Source organism: Manacus candei, unplaced genomic scaffold (assembly GCF_025592945.1).
Source record: "Manacus candei isolate 608988 ecotype Guabito, Panama unplaced genomic scaffold, ASM2559294v1 h1tg000003l, whole genome shotgun sequence".
In the NCBI taxonomy this organism is placed as follows: domain Eukaryota; kingdom Metazoa; phylum Chordata; class Aves; order Passeriformes; family Pipridae; genus Manacus; species Manacus candei.
The window spans coordinates 13342717-13364406 of NW_026138051.1; the positions used below are offsets into that span (position 1 = coordinate 13342717).

At 35.8% G+C, this 21690-nt stretch overlaps 1 protein-coding gene across 6 annotated transcripts in view; it reads right to left on the reverse strand.

Annotated features, from left to right (window-relative positions):
- Positions 1-21690, reverse strand: part of DIAPH2 (diaphanous related formin 2) — a 199630-nt gene that overhangs the window by 48429 nt on the left and 129511 nt on the right. For 5 of the 6 annotated variants that reach the window (XM_051788472.1, XM_051788455.1, XM_051788466.1 and 2 more), the window contains 2 exons: positions 20668-20803; positions 9946-10041 (listed from right to left, as the gene is read on the reverse strand). In XM_051788472.1, the coding sequence (XP_051644432.1) occupies positions 9946-10041; positions 20668-20803 (232 nt within the window). Of the gene's footprint in view, positions 1-1608; positions 8840-9945; positions 10042-20667; positions 20804-21690 lie in introns of those variants that run through there. The other variant, XM_051788484.1, reaches the window with a different exon arrangement.

Below are 21690 nucleotides of genomic sequence, written 5' to 3' on the forward strand. Positions count from 1 at the left end.
GTGTAGATCTAATGAAGAACCCCAGTATCTGTTATATTTAGACATCCATCTGGAAAACACTGTACAGCATGTATATGGGTTTTAAATAACAATATTATGATGTTATATACTTCCATGAGAGGGTAAAAGAGGATGAGCTAATGCACACACTGATAGATATATTAGTTATAATGTTGTCACAAAGTCTTACAGACTATGTTGCTTTTTCCTCAAAAAAAGAAATCAGGTGTGCAAAGTGCAGAGATCCACTGAGACAAACACAACAAATCCTATCACAGGTTAGCTTCTGCAGCATGTTTTGAAGACAACTAAATAAAACTAACTCTTTCAAGGTCCTTGTCTTGTTTTTACAGAATAAAGGTAATTCTAGGATTTGAAATTAGTTAATCAAAATTGATGACTATTAGAATTATTATTAACGTAGATGATAAATATCTCACATCTGCTTTTAGTCATCATGAAAAATAACTTCACCCTAATTGTAGCACTCTTTAAAATATAATAGCATTCAAACTGAAGCAATCTAGTAATACCAATGTCCTATAATTAACCAGCATGGGTAGTTTTTAGGATGTGAGAGCAATTTTGGAACTACATACATTACAAATGTAACAGCTCAGCTACATTACATTGAGGCAATAAGGTGCAATAATTAGATGAACCACCTGTGCTGCAATTTCAGGAATGTAATGGAGATACCAACATGAAATTGTGTTTAAAATGATGATTGACCAGGTCTCACTATGGTTCCTGAAATTGAAAATTGCCTGCAGCACGACAGTGGGAAATGTAACCTGACAAAGTGCATTGCCATGCAAAGTCAGACCTGCAGTCTTTTAAGGCCAATATATTATGAATAAGTGACCAGAGATCCTTCGCAGAAAGATGCAAAAAAACATAGTGTAAAACCAGCCAACAACCTGCCAATACACAAAATACCTTCCTAAAATTATCTCCTCCAAGATTCCTACAAGCATAAAAGTAATCGAACACAGGACGAGCTGATATTACAAAATCTATACCACAAAATTGGTAAAATTTTCCACTTGTAATAGGCTCTGAAGATCAAACTATGGTTTTGGGTAGCATGCCTCTAATGAACATCATAATAACAGCAGAAGTTTAAGCATAGAAAAAATAACACAGATCATATAAAATCTTATCTATAACTCTAATTAAGGCTAGTTTCCTTCCTCAGCTAAACTATTCTACTTTTCACAGGGAATTTTTATGTTTCATAATATTTTCTGTTGCTCATCATTGACTTCCATTCTTTGATCTTGTATTTGCAATCATTCACCACAGTATACTAAAAATACATTAGAAATTGCTCTTTTGCATGAAAATCTTAATAGGAATATTGAAATTTGACCAGTGTAAAACTTACAGTGTATTTCCATCAGAAATTACTCATGTTTGTCTAGAAACGTTCTTCTGTAAAAAATAAGCTAAATGAGAATTACAGGAGTTAGTGAATGGAATAAAATATTGACAGACAAGTGTTTATAACCCTGAATCCACCCTCTTTTAGTTTCAAACCATTACCCCTTGTCCTAGTTAAAAAAATCTGTCCCTCAACACGAGTCATAGTTTGAATGTTACCCTGGAGAGCTGAGAACAACACACTTCTATCTGGTTTGACTATTTCAACTTTTCTCTTTCCAGGTATTTCTGTATACAAAATGCATTAAACTAGGAATACTGCAGAGACATTTTTCTAGTCCCACTGTAATTACAATGCATCATTTCACACTAAGCTCTGAGAAGACTTATGAGCAAACTTCAGGATTCCTAGAAGAGAAATTAAAAAGGACACCACTGAATGCCCTTTTTTTTTTTTACTCCTTCAGAAAGGAAAATGAAATAAATTTCTATTGGGTCTTCTGCAGACAGATGGACTTGCTTTTGCTACACTGCAGGTCACTCAGAAGCCAACACAGTTAGTGGAGTGTTTCAGAGTCTCCAAAGATCCCCAGTGGGTTGGGATCAGCTGTGCCTCAGCCAGATCTGAAGAGTGTTCAGCAAACTCACTGGTCACTGCCTGGCCTCAGCCTGGCTGGCTGCTCACACACTCCTGCCTGCACTTACGCTGTCTGGACTTAGGTACAGCTTGGGGCATGAAGGACAGACCCTCTGGAGTCAAATAAAGGTTTGGGCCAGCCACAAAGCAAAACTGAATCACTGAATTTATTACAGTTGTAAAATAAAAAGAACTGCCAGGGCAAGATTGCCTTTTCAGCATCATTGTTGGTTCTGAAAGAGGGCAGAACTGTGGCACTGGTTTTCTCAGCTGTTAACGGGTGGAAGGGGGAGCAGTGCCCACTTCTGTACAGAGCTTTCAGATTTGCAGAAAGACAACACAATAAATACAGACTAATACCATCAATTTTCCCCCTTGTTCGACTGCAAAATAAAACATGGAGGGGTGGGGCAGGAATCCATTAGGCTGCTGTTAACAAACTCGCCCCCAGGCAAGAAATTTAAAACATTGAGATCCGACTGCAGTAGAAAAATAAGACTGATTTCAGGGCAAAAGCACTTCATATAAAGAACTGTAAAAGCACACAAACAAGTTGCTGCAGAAAGTGTTTAAGACAAAGATGGTAAAGCACCTGCAAGTCACCTTGACTTTTTAAGTTTTGTTTTTTTTTAGAATCATGAACTTAAAATGCAAAAGTAAATAGAAAGAAGAGTATTAAAAATAAAAATATAAAAAGTAATGTTAGCAGGTTACACTGTGCAGTGTCTTCTTAATTAATTTCTCATTGCAGAGCTTTTCTTTTACTTTTAGAAATTTTTTTAGCCACTTTCTCCAACAGGGAGTGCTGGCCTCTACCTGTCTTAGGTCTTTAATTTATCCTGTCACAGATTATTAAACTAAAAACATCAGGAAAGTAAAATGAGTTAATGCAACATACACCAACCAAGATTCTGGCTTCTCACAAACACATGAAATTACAGGCACATAACTGCCTTACCATTAATATGTATCTACTGCTAAGATGATATCAGTACTTTGTAACTAAACACTATTACTTTGGGTGTGTTGAACAGAGAATCTTATTTTCTCCTGCTAATGCAATAGGAAAATTAGAATTTTCATGATTTGCTCTGTTACATCATAACCCAGAGGGTAAATATTGTCTTTGCAGGAAGGAAACTAATTAAGTTCTTACAGTTCAGATGACAACCCTTCACAAGAACCCTGGGATGGTCTCTCCGTGCTGAGGTCAGAGGACTGTCAATTCTACACTGTGTGCCCAGAACACGATGGAAGAGAAAGCCTCCCTATCTACAAAATAACCATTTGGACCTAATGTCAGCTAAATTAATCCTCTGCCAAGTCATACACTGCAACAGTGATTTTCATCTCTTTCCTTTCCATTCATTATGTATATATATTAAAATATTAAAGCCAATGTGCTTTACCTCAGTAAACAGTACTGTGGGAGAAAATTTTTCCAATAGAAGTGTTTCTCAATAATTGCATGATAACAGTGTCAGCACTGACAAAGAAAATTCAAATGGCCAAATGCAAATTAAGTTAGCCTTGCATATCGTTCATTACTACTCATGTAGTTGGTAAATTAATGCATGAATATCCTTTCTCTGCGTGCAAAAGAAGTTTCTCTAACTTCAGCTACTGCATAAAGATGCAGCCCAAACTCAGCTATCAATCTCTGGAAAGGTAGGCCTTACCATCTAGCAGGACATACCTCATTAAAATAGAACAGTTTTCAGATTCAGTGTGAATTAAAAAATAAATAAATTCAGAATGGTGGGTGACTTCCAACTCATACAAAATTCTACCAGGTGTCCTTGGCAGCCTCCTCCTGGATTAGTCTTTTCCAGAGACTGATGAAGAATTCCCTGATTCTCAGAAAACCTTGGTTTTATTTCCAAAACTCCATTTCACAGCATAGGATATTCAAAAAGGTTTTTGGAATTCTAAGGCATTTTAGTAGGTTCAAAAGAAACTGTGCCAAGTCAACTCTTCTCAGAAAAAGAAACTCCATAATAGATAATCTGTATGACCTCTACAGCTGCCCTGGGTACCTGCAGGGTCCTGTGATGAAACAAAACCAACTCTAAATAAATAAATACAACACTCAGTTTCAAGGTCTGAAGCACCTGGCACATGGTCAGATGTTACACGATGTACCTTCCAAATGCCATGAGGCTGCAGAACAATCCTCAGTACTTCCATGTAATTCTTATCATCATTAATGGACAATGTACACAAAATGTGCACAAAATTTAGAACTTTCTATTTTTGGACATTAGGACAATTTGATGACCAAAGTAACACCAGGGTTGATTTTTTAAAATGCTAAAACTTGAAAAATGTTTTGATAATTTCAGTGTACAATTCTACATAACACTGTTCTGGAAGAACTTACAAGGAAAACTTTTCATACTACACTGAAATGCTAAAATGCATTTTGAAGCACTTGAGCTAATAAAAGCAAGGGGTACATAACTCTCTTTAGCTTATGTAAGTTATTAAAAGCTTTAGATGAATGACAAACTCAGAGGTAGATAGTCACATTTACCTAGCACCAACTTATTTTTTTTTCCAGAATGTGCATATGGTTTTGTCATTTAATGGCATATTTTCATTTAGTCAAGTAAAATTCTTGGAAAGTCTTGGAAAAAAAAATTAAATTGCAAATAAAAACTTAGAATTTGTCAGACAAAGCAGCAGCAATATATATAAAGTCCAGAGTTCTCAATCTCACTTATCTGTCTTGTTTACTAAACATTCATAAACACTTTACATGCTCTGTGTCAACATGTGAACAATCTCCAGCATACCAAGTTCAGAAAATCAATTTTAAAGACAACTAGTCAATCTTCAGCACTTGCTTCAGAGAAGGGCAACAAACCAATAGAGGTGAAAGCAATTATGCAAATGCATGGAATTCTTGAATTTCTGTCTTTATGTTCATCCTGTTATTGGCTCATGAGGTGTTTCCAGAGCCTCTTCATTCCTTGCATGCTCAGAGGTGTTGTCCATTGAAAAACCTGGAGAATCCAGTCTAAGCAGGTTGGAGGCTAAAGTTTATTTTAGTTCTTTTTTTACCACTTCTCCTTCATCCTGCCTGTAAGTGGAATTCCTCTGGAATGTCACAGAATCATAGAATGGTTTGGGTTGAAAGAGACCTTAAAAATCATCTAGTTCCAATCCCCCCTGTCATGGGGAGAGACACCTTCCAGTGTCAAGCAAAACCTCCACATTCTACAGCTGTTTCTTTCATGCTGAGCTACCAAAAATATATTATCTAACACTACTCCTTTAATTACAAAAACCATAAGCCAAAATGCATACACAGTAAAAATAGATTATACCACAAATACCTATTTTTAAATAGCTTTGGGACTGTTTATGGAGCTCTCTGGACCAAGGTAATTTGCTGAAACTTGATTTGAATGGTACCCATATTTATATTTAGAAATAAAAGCAAACTTAAATCTCACAATAATGCTGTGATGGCAAAATGAGTAAGTTTATTATTGGTGATCCTTGTTTAGCTCTTGCTATTAGAGATGTGGTAATTTTGAAGCACTTGGGATCACATGTGTAAGTCTCATTAGTCCACAATACTTGACTGTAAGCAAAACCCCTTCACTGCACAACTGAAGTAGCCAACATGCTTTTAAATACTCAGCTTCTCAAAGCAAAAATATCTGAAAAGATGAAGAAATACTTTAACATACATACTGATTTTTAAACTTGAGTCTAACATTTTTATAGTCCATTATGGATATTTCTAACTTCATAACAGATACTTAATGCTAAAGGTGATGACACTGTTAATCTGAAAGACAGCAAACAAGGTCACTCACACCATTTTAACTGAGCACAAATCAAGTGCACCTACCACATTTTTGCATTTTAACACTGATAATATTCTCATCAATTCAGAGGTAGTGTGAAAAATCAACTTATTTACACAACTGTCACAAAATGACTCACAATGCTTTCAGTAAAGCAGAAACTCTTTGAACATTTATATGTGAATGTGGTTTAGAAAACAAGGATTGTGCACTTAGAAACCTAACTAACTCTAAAGATTTTATTTAATATAACCAAGGCAAAGGTAAAATTAGTTTAGCAAGGTAGATGAGAAAGCCTTCATTTTAAGAATAGCCCTGTCTATAAAAATATAACCTTTTTATTAGAATTCTGATGAACTTCACTGTAATATGTATCTACTTTTTAAAAGCATTCTCAGTAATGAAAACCTGCAGAAATCATTGTACATGGTATCACTGTGGTTGTGATAGTTTGGATATATGGGAGAGGGCACTAGTTATTAACATTGCTTAAAGAAATTAAATTCCATGGCAAAAAACTTAGAAGCTTAACAGAAAGAACCCTAACAGAATAGTTAGCTCCATGCAGAAATTTGTTTAAACTAATTTAGAGAGAAAATATTCCTGAATTGGTCTTCTTTTAATAATTCCATATCCCAAGGCCAGAGAAAAGGGCAGGGATAATTGTGCAACAGTAATGCTGGATGCACATTTTAAAGAGATACCCTGTGATAAATGCCACCTAATACTGTTCTTTATTATGCCAATATTGGCAAACTTGCAAAACCCAAGTATATTTTTGGAAGAAAAGGAAACACTTCTAGAAATTTATTTCTAATTATTATTGTAGAGCCTCTATAAGCAAAGCAATCTACTGAAAGGACAATCTCTCTAGTAGCTAGAAATAATAAAGATACAGGAATAAGTTTAGGAGAGAGAAACCACACAAACTTTGAGCACATTGAAAAATCTACATGAGAAAGAATGCACAGGAGTACAATGAAATGAAAAACTGGGGGAGGGGGACAGGAATATTTTTATTTTTACTTCCACGACCTGATAACAAAACAACTTTTACTGGAAAAGTCCATGGTTGTAATGCAACTCAATAAAGTGTAGTTTTTCATTTACAGGCTTCGCAAACAAACATAATGCAGCTGAACATATTTCAGAGGAGATTTATTTTTCCAAATTAACCATTTCTTTTTTTTTTTACCCAGCAGGAAAACTGTAACATTGAGTAGTCCCCCCTGTGCAGTGTGGCCAGTCCACATGAACAGAGCACCACTCCCTGTCTCCACCTCTCACCCAGTCAGTCTCTGAATATTAAAACATTTTAAAGACATGGCACAAATATATTCTATAAGGTCCAGCACTGACCTCTGTAAAACAGGCTAATTGAGCAGGTGTCTGGTAGAATGACATTCTTCTGGACTAGTTGTCAATCTATAGTACTTGGAGCTCTGTTATTCAAATTAATTAATCCCTCCTAGGTCCAACCCACTCACCTAAAGCTAGCAGGGAAAATATGCCATTGCACAAGGAGTTTTTCTGGAAGGTCATGGTTTTTGACCTAAACTGATAAAAAATGCCATTAGGAGTGGTACTACAGTTTGCTCCTTGAAATCTACTTAGTGACAACACTGGAAGAAAACACAACAAAAGCCAAATTTTAATTTTTGGGGGTAGTTTTCTTGTTTGTGGGGTGTTTTTAGGGTTTTGGGGTTTGTTTGATTGGGATTTTTTGTCTTTCTGTGGGGGCCACCTGTTACCAAGTAATGAACAAAACTTCCAAATTAAGCAAGCAGAAGTTGTTTTTGATCATATCTAAACTACTAGCCATAGCTGACACAGAAAAATTAGATCAGTGTCCAAACAGGCAGAAAACAAGAATTTTTCTTCTCAGACTATGATGGCTAAACCAAGACAAGTTAAAGCTCAAAATATTACTGGACAAGTGTAACTTTGGAAACAGCAGCACCTTTCTTTTCTCTTATTTTCGCCCCCATGTGTGCTCTGAATTCAGGCTGACCACAGAGGGAGTGTTGAAAGCTCTCAATAACTTACAGAAAACTCCTACCTTGTGCACTACTTATAGTCAGTACCATACCATTTGCAACCATGTGACCCAGCAAGCCCAGAAATCCCCCATCCTCTTCTTTCCATAGCTTTTATTTGCTTTTTCTTTCTTCTATTGAACCCAAGGAGGTTTGGAGTGAGCTGTTTACTAAAATCTCACTGGATGAAACTCTGTTGAATATTCAGACTCTACTGATGGCACAATGAGGAAACTGTCATTGATCCTTCCATTTTGGAAGGAGAGATGTGGAAATTTGTAAAAATGGTCCCTGCTGTTTAATGCTATAGTTCGCTGCTTAGAAATCTGAAGAAAAGCCACATTTTCAAACATCTTCTGGTATGTAAACAAGTTACTGATTAGAAGTCATGTATGTGCCTAAAGCACATGAGAAGATTTATATAAAAATTTAAATCAGATACTTGACTAGGACACACATTTATTGCCTCTTTGCTAAATTTTAGGCTACTCTTGAAAATTTTACATAATGGTCTTCTTCACTTATAGGAGACTTACGGGTGGCCAGAGCTGGGAAATGGATGACCTCATCCTTCTCTCACAGTAAATTCCCCAAAGTCAATCAGCTCCTTAAAATTGAAAGTCAGACCCCACTGGAATATCAACTGAATATCAATGAAATTTCAAACACAGAAGTCAAAGTAACTACATAAACCAGAAGGGTAATGAAAGGGATTTTTAATTAGCTCTGTCCCCTATCCTTGCAGGAGTCAATAGTTTTGGACTCAGGTTCAATCATCTTCTTGGTTTTCTCAGCTGCAGCAGATTTTGTGCAATCTCCTCTGGTCCCTGGGAAGCTTTTCTCTTTCACCACTTGGTGACAAATCTCTCCTCACGTCCCAGCACAGACAAACCATCTCTCACAATGATATTTCTCAAGATATGGAAAAAACCATATTTTGATCGAGGAGTTGTTTCACGTCTGATCTGAGAGCAGAAACAAGCTCTGAATTAAGAATTATATTGGAACTGTAGCAGAATTCACTTCTTAGTATGAACAAATTAAGTAGCTTTTTTTTCCTTTTTTTTTTTTTCATAAGATCATGCATATGGCAAATTAAAAATAATTATGCACTATCTTGGCTACCTAAAGAGGGTAGGAGATTTTGCCTTTACTCTTCTGTTCCTCTAAAAAAAAAAAAAATCATCAGCCAACAGGAATCTAACCCCAGCTCACTCAGGATTAGATGGATAAACACAGCTTATTTATAAGATAACTCCCTTTTGCCAAACATTTGGAAACACATATACAACACAAGCTTTTGATTTTATGCCAAATAACTTCAAGTGTAGATTTTTAAGACTGTATTTTTTTACTGTAAGACATATTTTAAAAGAAAAATTGCAAAAGACTGTATACTACCATGAGCTTTGGTGAAAAGTAAGTGTAGACAAAATGCATTTCACAAACTGTGTGCCACTGGCATATCATAAGCAGAGAAGTGAACAGAGGAAATTCTGCAATTGCTTAACTTCCTCTCAAATTTTCTCAAAATCAACTTTGCAGGAAGAAGCAATTGCTCAGTAAACCAAACTAAATTCAGTACAATACAATTGTCTTCCACAGGAAAGTAAAGCTATCTTAATGTAATTTTACTTTTAAGACTAAAAATACTGTAACTTCCTACCAAACCAGAACATATCTAAGACCAGGGCTTGAAAATGATGATCAGCTAAACACCCGATTTTTTTAAGAATTCGTTAAGAAGCTGATATTTTTCATGGCACCACCAACAACAAATTAATTATACTTACAGTTTGAAAAATTAAGACAAACATACTTTGTGCAGTAGTATTTAATTACCATTTCAATCACAACAGGAGTGCTTGTCATACCTTAGAGCACACAGTTGCCTGAAGACAGAGCTACAAGTTAACAATCCACGATCACAAAGGGCACGCTGAGTTTTCACAGTAGCTCAATGCCCAACAGCAGCCCCATGGGTTTCAGTGAAAACTGTAGGTAAAACTTTGCAAAGCAACTTTAGCCCACTTGGTTTATAACTAAAAGTTTACAGAAAGCATCCTCTTACCTTGTGGTCTTGGCGTTCGTTTCCTGCGATCTCTGAACGCTGCTCCTGACTGCAAGGCCTCCAGCAGACTGTCCATCACTCCTGTCTCATCACCCTCTGAGAAGAGTAGAAAAATCATATTAATCTCAGTGCAACTGAAATCAGACACTTGAGAAAGAAAAAAAAAAGTAGAAATGTTGTCAAGTTTACATAACGCTTCCGAGTAAGAGACATACACATTTTAAGGTAATGGATGCTGTCAGTGCTTCAGGTATCACTGTCTAGTTGGTGTATGATGCTCTATTAAGCAAAATTGATGCCAATCCTACTGTTCTTTCAACTTGGAGATGTTATCTTCTGCATTATTGATGACATCTTCAGCTTGTAGATAGACAGCTGCTGGTGAATGACTGCTGCTTCACTGCTAAAATATTTTAAGACTTTTCTGAAGTGGAAACAGGTCATCTCTTTTTGATTTAATCAATGCACATGGAAAATCTGATGACACTGAATGGCAGGAAGTTCAATATCGTAGCACGGTGAATATTTTATATGCTGCCTCCCAACCTCATGATTCACTAAATCCTTGGAAAAAAAATTACCTATACAATGTATGCCATATACTACACATCTAACCTCAAACCATGGATGATGTTCAAGTAATATTCAAGAACAAAGAGGGAAGAATCATGCAGTGTAAAATTTCTTAAAAGCTGAATTTCACTTCTGCTAAATTTTTTCTTCTACTTTTTTTCATAGCCAAGCCAACCTGCAGCCTTTAAATTGCTGGACTTTATGGTGCATTACAGAAATCTGAGTAGAAAAATTACTTCTTTTTATATATTTCAGCCTTAAAATTCCTTTGCATTTCAATCTGCTAATAACAGTTGATAGCAGCATTCAGCAGCATGAGAAATAGAGGTCAAAGAACTGCAATGTTACAAAACTATTGATGAATGTCTCTTTCTGTTCTCGTATCTATGTTATAACCCAGAACTAAAATATAGGCTAGACTCAGCAGGTAGGTGGACATTTTATTCACATCTCTCAGACTTCAAGTTAATATAAATTTCCCCATCACAGAGTGGGAAGATCATTACTTTATGCAAAAAAATTACATTATGGTAGAAAACTTCTGACTCACACAAAGTGTAGGAGGTTAAATGCACATTCAAGCTCTCAAATGTTCAAGTTTAAAAGCAGCTTATTAATGAATAAGCTATTTTGTCCTGGTTCTCTATTACATTTAGGTTTATTAGACTAAATCCAGAGCTGATAAAAGAGCATGCCAATCCTAAAACAGCACTTGGTTCAAATTTCTACATGGTGATCATCAGTATAAGTACATGATGAACTTAAATTATACATCAATGTAACTTAAACCATTATATATACTATAGAACACATACATAAAATTCTCCCCAGAGTAAGATGAAAGGGAGCAGTGCAAGTGCAGTAACCAGCAAAAGACTCTGAAATACCAGTTTTAATTACATTCCATCTAAAAGTCTTGAACAACTATGCTCCTGCAAAATAAATAAGTAAATTAGCTTCTCTCGATTCACACTCACATACAAAGCCAAAATTTTGTTTAAACTGTACAATATAATTATTTTGCTTTGTGCTTCTTATCCTACACATGCTTATTCATTGATTTGCTGTTGTCCTTGTATTAAATTTATTTTCAAAATCAAAGGTCTGTGAATACACTTTGTCCAAACTAATACACATCAAGTTGGTCTGAAACATTTAATGAATGTGACTGCAAAGCACAGAACTAGTTAATATGTTCGAATATTTTATGTGTAGAAAAACAATATTGTTCGATCCTCATTAAAAGTTAAGAGTTGGCAGTTTATTAAAAAAGACAAAAATCCTTCAATACTTCATGAATGTTTATGCAGTCTTCCACTTCTTTTTTGCTGAGTCTGCTGCTCTACCTGCTAATTACTGCAACTGCCAAAACCCACCCTATTTTTGGGATACCAAAATACACATTATAAAGGCACATGTATTAAGGAAGCTGTAGAACACAGTGATGGGATTTTTAACTTCTCAAAGTAAAATTCACATTAGGTCTGATCACAGCACTGCGTCTTAATCAAAGTTGTCAGATGATTAAATGGGAACTGGACAAAGAACTGCATTTTCAGTGAGCCTTCATTAAAATTCATAAATAAAATTCAACAGAAATTTCAGTATTTCCCCCACAGTTCTTTCTGCTGTACTTTGCATATTACCATCTCCTATTTGCCTATTTTTATACTACCTGCTATACTACTTGTAGACACAAACCAGAAACAAAGATAAAAACTGCCAGAAGTTTCAAAATGAAAAAAAACTTATTTCCAACATTCCTGTCAGCAGAAATAAAATACATAATCATTATTCCTCTTTTAGATATCTTTCATTGTACACGAGGACAGGAGTTTCACCTGGAACAAGTAATTTTCTTCCTCCTTGTGTCTTTTCAAGTAAGCCCCAAGCAATTAAGAGAGAGCATATGTGTGCACACAAGCAAAAAAATTGGCAATTTGCTTTGATTAGCCTTAGCCAAGAGCCAGATTCACTATAGGTATTAAACAGGGTTGAAAAGGCAAAAGAATTCTTAATCATTAATTGACATGTTAACTACAAGCCCCATTTGTTTTAATTTGGATTTTACACTAATATTCTACTGCAGATTTGGTTTAGTCTGTTTTGAAAATGGGTGAGTTTTTGGGAGATTACAGAAATACTTGTCCTCTTGCAGGTCCCATAATTTAGACCAGTGTTAGTCAACAGGTTTTGGTCACTTTTAATGATAAAGACAAAAATATTTTTTCTTCTTCCAAAGAACATTATTATTGCTTCTTACACTGCTGGAGAGCCCCAAGCAAGCTGAGGCACAGACAAAAAAAAAATATGATGCAATGAACAAATAAAGGCTTATTTGAGATGAGCAGGGAACCTTAATATCAAGATACCTCAGCTTTTCATAATTTTTGACCAGTTGTAGGAAACAGAACAGAAGAAGGGAACAAGAAATAGGACTTAGTGTGCATTAAGGTGAAAGTGTATATGGAAAAAATTGGCATAAAGTCCATCTGCTTATAAATGCTGAGGAACAGTCATATAGTCAGTCTATAAACAAATTTGCTGTGCATAAGGGCAATACTCTGGATTTTACACTTGACTTTTATAAATAACAACAGACTTTAGATGAATTGGTCTTATTAAGTGTTTAGTATTTGTGGTCAGAGTTTTGTGTTAAATATGACTCTAAACATTAGTGCTCTAGAACTGGACTGCCAATTTTAAAAAAGAGACCCCTGATAAACCATAGGAAAATAAATCAGAAACTGAAGATCTGGATATGTAAAAGGGTGGGGAGTGATTACAAACAGAACAGTGACTACTGCTAGAGATGGATACTGGCTGAACTTTTCACTTCAACATTAATGCACGTCAGCAGCACAACCCCTTGGAACAAAGACAAGATAGATACATGACCACAGATGAGTAATGACAAATCAGCTTATATAAAGTCCTCTCAGCTGATGTGGAAGCAAATGGCAAATCTCTATTTTTAATTATAGAGATTAACAGGCCATTGAAATGACCAAATACCTACTGCTACTATTTGAGAACAGCAAATGTAGAATTTGTTTGTAAGAAAAATACCAAAACCTCAGCTGGAGAACAAATCAGTAAGATAGTCTTTGGCCAGTAGCATAAAAGACGCTTCAAACAAGTTTTGAATACAGCAGAACACAAGACTATGACACTATAGTTCTGCCACAGATACTAGACTAAATTTACAGTTTATAATTTCTGTTAACACAATATCCTGCACTTCATTTGGCAGAAAATTTCTAGAAAATTTCTCTCTCATTTATCTGGTGTTCAGTATTTGATATAATGGCTGCTTAATTTATTAGTGGAAGGTGAGAAGATGGTCATTAGCAAAATATCTGGCTAAGTAACAACAAAGGGCTGTTTATAGATACAAAGCTTGAACAACTGAGAGCTTATCAGATCTTTTTTCTGAAAACCTAATCAGTGCCTTGGCCATCACAACATAAAAATAGGAAATACTAACATTTTGGAGGATAAGATCAGAACATGCATAAGATTTGGAAGAACAAAATCAATTGAAATAATACAACAAATATGTGTAACTTAGGGGCAAGCCAGGAGCTCTTCAACAGGGAATGACCAAGAGCTCCAATATAAAGAGGTGACCAAAGAAACAAGGCTGAATTACCATCTGACTGGTGTGATCACTTGTATCCACTGTAGGAGAATTCACATAAAACCAACTCAGGCAGTTACCACAGTCCAGAGATAAAGCACATCAAGTCTTTTACCCAACACAAATAAGTATATAGAGTATATATTTAACCTGCCTCTGGAACACAGCAGAGGGATTGAAGTATCTCCATTTTTAAAAAATAATTATTTCAACAGCCTGCCCCTGGACTGCATCATGACTATACCTGACATAGATGTAGAACTAAGATTCTGCAGCAAAGGTAGGCAATTTATTTTAGCACAATCTGTACATTGCTAAATTAACCATGAGGACAGTGTTGTTAAAGGGAGAAAACAAACACCAGCAAATGATGAAGAATGTTTACTTTATCTTATTTTTCACAGAGCAAACACAATCTTTCACCTGCTTCTGTAGCCATTTTCTGTTTCAAGAGTTTCCCTGAAACAGAGGAACCATTTCAACATGGAGATGAAGATAAAATATTTCCCTTGGTTGTCACTGCTGGCTCCTTATGAAATATGACCCTTAAGTTAGATTTAGAATCCTTTTTTGTCAGTATTACATTCCTTTATCACTTTCTGACAAATCTCATCTAAACCTCAAAAAGAGGCCCCAACATTCCCACCTCCTGATATTAAATGCAAAATAATGTTCTGATCTATTTATAATCCATATGATTAAAATGAAAATTGAAGTTGACAAAAAATGCACAGGTAAAGGATCATTCTTTTGTTAACCTCAGGAGCAACAAAAGCTACAGCTGAGTCAAGACAAGTCTTAATTTTTTAAAAATAACTATTACAAAAAGTTCATGTTGAAAATGGAAATACATTCAGTCACTTGTAGTCTGTGAGGCTTTAAGAACCATTCCTGCAGTTAAAGGAGCAGCACTGACAGTTCACCCCAGAAAACATGTGCTGATGCTCTGATTAGGGACTAACCTGAACCATGGATGATAAATATTCATAGAATCAGAGCTCTCCCATAGACTTTACATAAAGATGGGAATACTGAACTTCTGGTTTAATTCAGTAAGAATTCTTGAACTTGCTTCTGTGGGAGTGGTCAACTGATGATTTCAATATCACAGGAGTTTCTCTCCTCTAAACAACTACATCAAATTGTCCTAAAAATAGGCCCTTAACCTTCTTCAACAGCACTCTAGAGAAGGGATTCAGAACCACAACTTTCTGATATAGATTGAAATTATAGAATTAGAAACTTGGAGAGATCAATTCCAGTTTTTTTGTGACCTCCATAGCACAAAGCTTTACCTCAGCCTTTAGCATATTATCTTCTCTAAAAACATAGGAAAAAAGGTCTTCTAGCAGACTTTCTCAGGACTGCTTTTTCAGTTTGCACTAGAAAGGAGATTAGAGGAAACTAGAACATTAAAAATTCCCAATAAATACTGTTCTTAAATGAAATATAAGGACTGGGGTAGCACTATTGATGGCAAAAGGAAATACTAAAAGAGCTTGGGTTTTTTAAGTTACTTGAATGACTTAGAAGTACAGAAATGGCACTTCACTTGAAGCCACAGAGCTCAGCCCATGCATCCAAAACATCATCCATCTCCTAGATATTTGGTTTCCTCAGTGCAGATTCCCAGCTATGTCAGGCCCTGGCAACATGCTCTTGTTTCTGGAGTGCTTTGCTGCCCTCCCTTTTTATTGTCTGCACTGATTACTATAGGAATACCCACATATTTTGCTGGTGCACTTTTATTTTCTAGTATTTTCCATATGCACTTGCAAAACATCATCTACTCATTATTACAGATATACTAATTGCAAACTAATCTAAGTTAATAGACAGTGTCAGTATTGCACAGCTATTTCATCAAAAGTTTACAGGAACTTTACAGGATATTTTTCATAAACTTGTGCCCTTACTGAAAGAGTCCAGTCAAACACCATTTTAAGTAACACGCACTGTCTGCCTGTTTCTCCAAAGGGTTTCAAATCTATTCACACCTTGCACTACCCTGTTTTGCTTTAAACTTTTAAGCACTTTTCAAAGTCCAATGTGTGTCCTGTAGAAACTTTTAAACAAGACTTTTTATTCATAACCAGCACCAGAATTTTTAATTGCAATATATTCACTTAAAAAGGTCAGCTTTCAGTGCCTTTCCAGAAAGCGTGTTTTTGTGTTCGCCTCATCTATTTGCATTTTATTCATTTGTTAAATTCATTTTGCATGCATAATAAATATCTCCAGGAAGCAGTCTTCCTCAGCAGTTTGCACTAGAGTGGTGTCTCATGACTCTTATTTACTTCTTAATTAAAGAAGAAGAAGTTAGGACAGGATGACTGATAAGTGAACCTCTATCTCACATTAGTTTGCAAAAACAAGGCAAATCCTTGCTTATGGACCAATTAAGCATATTGTTTATGATAACCTGATCTCAGGCTTACATAAAGTTAATAAAAGGAAAAAAACCTGCTTTGTTGCACTGGCAGGTTATTGAAAACAATTTTTGAAATGCATACACCTTTTCATTTTCAGAAAATATCAGGGTGGTCAAGGTCTGCTTTGGCAGGAACGGGCTTAATTGAAACTCCTCCGCATCGTCCCTGGCGCCTCATCCTGCCCAGGCTGCTGCCCCTCACAAGGATGACTTGTACTACACTTAAAAGAGGCTGCAACATGGATTACTGAGGAACAAATGGGAAGAGATTGCCTCTATGTGGGAAGGGAAAGATCGTGCAGCTCAAAAAAAAAAAAAAAAAAAAAAAAAAGAGAAAGAAAAATGGCCATATGATACCTAAGGACAAGGTACAATACCTGTAATCAAGTTCCACCCAAGGTCTTCTGTCAGCATTAGCTTTCAGGAAGTGTGCAGTGAATTCAAACAGACCATTGACATCAATATGAAAAACAATGACTTCCCAAAGGAATTGTAACACTTGCCTCATTGACATCCAGCACCATAAACTAATAATCTTTAAAAGGTACATAAGCCCCAGGTTGTACCACACCAGGTACCCCATGCAATCACCAGCCAATATGTAAATCCAAATGATCAAGGCTGAGACACTTGCAAAATGTTATGTAACTCATAATAAACTTAGTATGGATTTCTGTTTGTGCTAAAGGACTTGGAAGGAAAACAAACCAACCAGAAAAGCACAGAATCATTAGGAAAGTGTAGCAAAAGTAATCTCTGGAATTATATCCTGCACCAGTCAGTTCAAGTGGAACAACACTTGAAGGAAACCCAGCAGAATTACTGCTCATACTAGAACATACCAGTCTGAATAAATAGCATATGAATTCTTATATAAGGGCACTTGAAAAGGGAAAGTAGGAATATCCATCAACCACTAGCACAGAACTTCACTTCCATTATCTTCATCTCATTAGGAAAGAATGTTAATATGTCTTCAAAACAATTAATTCAATACTAATTGGGACTGAGGAAGCTCATTCTATCTTTTATCCTAATACTGGTAGTTAAAAGGTGATTTTAATTGGCATAGTAATCAGATATAATGAAGAGCAAAACTGTTTCTGATTAAATAACATTTGCATCAGAATTGCTGTTTGACACTTTTCAGCTCCCAGAAAGCTCTCCCCCGTTCTTCTTTTCTCTCTGTGGTTCAGATATGCACAGGGAAGCAATGCTGCAAGGATTTTGCAGATGTTTAATCAGGCAGAAGTCATAAAGGACTTTTCCTCAGAATTCATCTCCCACAATGAGAAAGAATAGTTCATGATTTGAACTGTGAAACTTAAGGAGTGTGGGTAAGGAACTTAAATCTTTCTATGCCTCCAATACTTCACCAGGAACCCTGGCACACAGAAATACTTTACCAGTCTGGGAAATATAACAAAGATGTGTCAATAAAAGCAGACTGAAAAGAACACCAAATGTTATATATATATAAATAAATAATTTAAAATTTAACAATTTACTTCTCGGCGAAACTCACCTAATGTTGACAATTTTGATAACTTTTCTGAACTGTGTTTTTTACAGAGTTTTTCAAGATTTTTACATTAATCTTTACATAATTTGGAATACTTATCAGTTTACATGTAGTATTCATGCGGCATCTCAGTTATACAAAACACAAAACCACCAAATTAAGTAAACCAGTCTTCAAAATGGTGGCAGCTCTGAGATTACTTCATCACTGGCTATTATTCAGGGCAATTCTTGATTCTGGCCACACTGAATTTCTTGCAGTTACATCAAGAAACTGGTATTAATTCTAACATTTAATTATAACTAATCTAACCGAATCTGGATTATCCAGTGGCCTCAAAATAAGTTGTCACTGAATGGCCAGGTAACAAAAAAACCACAAAAACTTATTACAGAACTACACACTAAAAGGCTGGAAAATGTAGGAACCCTAATGCTCTGACCTCAAAGGTTGTAGCAATATGTTAAAATGTTATTCTTGAAGACACAGCTAGAGAAATAGCCGAAAGAGGGTTAGGTTAAAACACCCCTTTGGGTGAAAATCACCTTGTCAAAATGACAGCTTGAGAGGACATCTGCCTCCTTCCTCTAAGTCTTCTGTGTCACATTCACTTACACAAATTTACAAACTATTTATATAAGGAGGAATGAGCACACAGAAGAAGATGCATTAAGAAAAAAATTAGTTACTTGGCAAAAAAGTCAGTTGAATATCAATGTCATAGAATCCAGTGGGGATGGACATATCTCCCTCCTACTACCATGGCACTAGAGTTGTAAGACGTGAAATGGATAATTCAATATATTTAGAAAGTGTAAAAAAAATTTAGAAGTATTAAACTAATTTACTAATTTGGTGTCCCAGGTTTAGAAACCACTCATTTAAATGGCAGTTTTGGTGCACTGGGCCTTGTACAGTTATTCACATATTTGCATTTTCAGTGAAAGAGGCTACAATGCGAAACTAAACTTTAGTTTTATCTGTTGATAAGAAAAGTCTTTCATGATGAAAAAAATGCTATCAAGTGTACTGAGGTATCTGTGCCACTGTCAGCTGTGGTCTGCTCCTCACCTGCTTAAAAAGTTAAGGGATGGAGACACGTATGTTCTAATCTACTGGGCTAAGGCAATTAAACAAGCTGTAATTTCAAAGGGAGAGCTACAGCCCTTAAACACAGACCAGTTCACTGACAACAGAATCTAAGTGAGCTTTTCACACTTTGTAACAGCTAATAAAACATATTGGCTCTCATTGTCTTAAGTGGTAGTTTAAATAGCCTCTCTCACTGTATCTTGAAGCACACTGGCAGAGGGAAGGGTGATGAGGGGACATTTAGGTGGTTCTTTCCCACTCACAGAAAAGGGTCTGTCCATATTACTATGGACTTTTTTTCCGGTGGGTGAGGTGAGAGATATTAAAGATTAGTCAAATGCCCGTAGAGTGCATTAGAAAAGTCTCATTAGAAATCTCCACAGACTTGACTTCACAAAAAAAAAAAAGACCATGTGTTTAAAAAAAGACAATGAGCATTTAAATTTTATATTTTCTTTATAGTTAAACTGAAATTGGACTAATCTTTATATGCTCTGATATTAAAGTTTGTCACCTATACAAAGCAACAGAGTAATTCACTAAAACTTATCCTGAAGTATATTCCATGCAGTGCCACTGTCAGTTCAAGCAAGGCCAAAAATAACAGGATTTGTGGTGCCATTGCAGAAACCCTCCAAAAACCAAACAGCATTTTTCCATGAGTATGGGCACGTTAAGCGAATAATAAAGATAAGTGTTTTACAGCTGGGTCAGATTAGCAAACTCACAGAAACTGAACAAAAAACTGCAAGGAATCTCTTGCACAAATGCAAGTTTTGCCACCTCTACTTGCCTTCTAGAGTCAGACAGGTAAAAAACAAAGCCTGTGTTCTACAACCTTCTGGAAATATGCACAACATCAATATCAAGCCCATTTCATTCCTTCTTTTTCACTTTCTCCTCTCTTAGGGTGGCCCCATGCGAAATACAATATTCTCACAGCTGACAAGTTTAAACACATTGCTTTTTATCATGCTGAAATGTCACTCTGAACTTAGACTCTAAGCTCAACCAGATTTTCCAGCTCCTAATAGGACTATTGGGAGAACATTCATTATAACACAGAGCCCCCAAGCCCAAAAAGAGAGACATTAGTTGCCACAATACCTTGATTACAGACTTGTTTACAGAATGAAATGAAAAACAAAGCAGTAAGATCCTCCTTCTTGGAAGTAAACCCATATGAAAAAAAAGTCAATTAACTGCTACAAATGAAAAAAAGCCAATAACTCACAACAAAACACCTTGAAAGGAACGTGACACATAATAAGTGACAGATATGGAATTACAGGATCAGGTAGGCTGAAACAAAACAGAATTTTCAATTTTGAAAAAATTAACCTTTTTTCAGCTTTCCAAACTTTCAGCAAGCATTTCTCACATTGATCAGAAAGCGCCTTCGGTTTGTTACTGCTGACTTTGTTTTTCTTTTAACAAACCTCTCTGTTAAAAAGGATGCCTCACCTTTGTTCATATCAATCAACTGCTGCTTCTTCTTCTGTCTCTCCAGCCTCTCTCGCTCAGCCTTCTCCTTTGCCAGTTTGGCTCTCTTTGTTTTCTCCTCCAATTCTCTTCTTTTGTTGTTCTCTTTTAATGCCTCCTGCATTAGGATAAAATGAACATGAGCATATATATACCGAGGAAAATAAAAATAACCTTGTTAGCACAGATTTACTGTGCTATTTATTGGATGTATTTACATCCAATGAGGGGAAAAAACCAGGGACTGGCAACCCAATACCTCAAGCATCTTCAGAAATCTTTGAGGTACCATATTATCTGTACACTTTAGCATTATTAATCAGAAAAAAAGAAAATTCAAATAGCTTTGCATTATGGTGAATGAAGAAATTTCAAGTTTTTCAGCACCAGCATGTCTGTACTTTTTTCCTATGAAGGCTGGAAGTCTAGCTTAAACCTGTATCCTGATGCTAGGAAAGATGAGTAGGGATTAAGCCAAGTTTCCACTGTATTGTACTTCAATTACAAGTAACTGAGACTCACTTGCTAGAATTTAAGTTACAATTCATCAAAAACTTTTGTTTAAATAGCCAGTCTGGATCACTTAAACATATAAAACACACCCAAAGAAATGGAAAACAGTTGAATTTGTAGATTACAACTCTAAAGTCTCTGAGTCAAAAGGTTATACAAACTAGAAAATTATAAACTACAATGTATAATGTTGCTAGATTGAAAAAAAAAAAAAAACCACCAAAACCAAAAACCAGAAAGCAACCAACTACTTCCCATGATCTTGCCTGCATCTGGTCTGGAAAATATCCTCCTTTTCCAAAGGAGGTCAACGTTTGCTTTGTTTCCTACACAATGTGATCATGCTCTAAAAACCATAAAAAACATATATGATCCCAAACACAAACAATGAAGATGATTTCCTTGGGGATGTTTTTGTAAATATCCAAGACAATATATAATTTATTATTTCACAAATAAAGTTTCCTTAAGTTTGGGGCAGGCATTAATTAC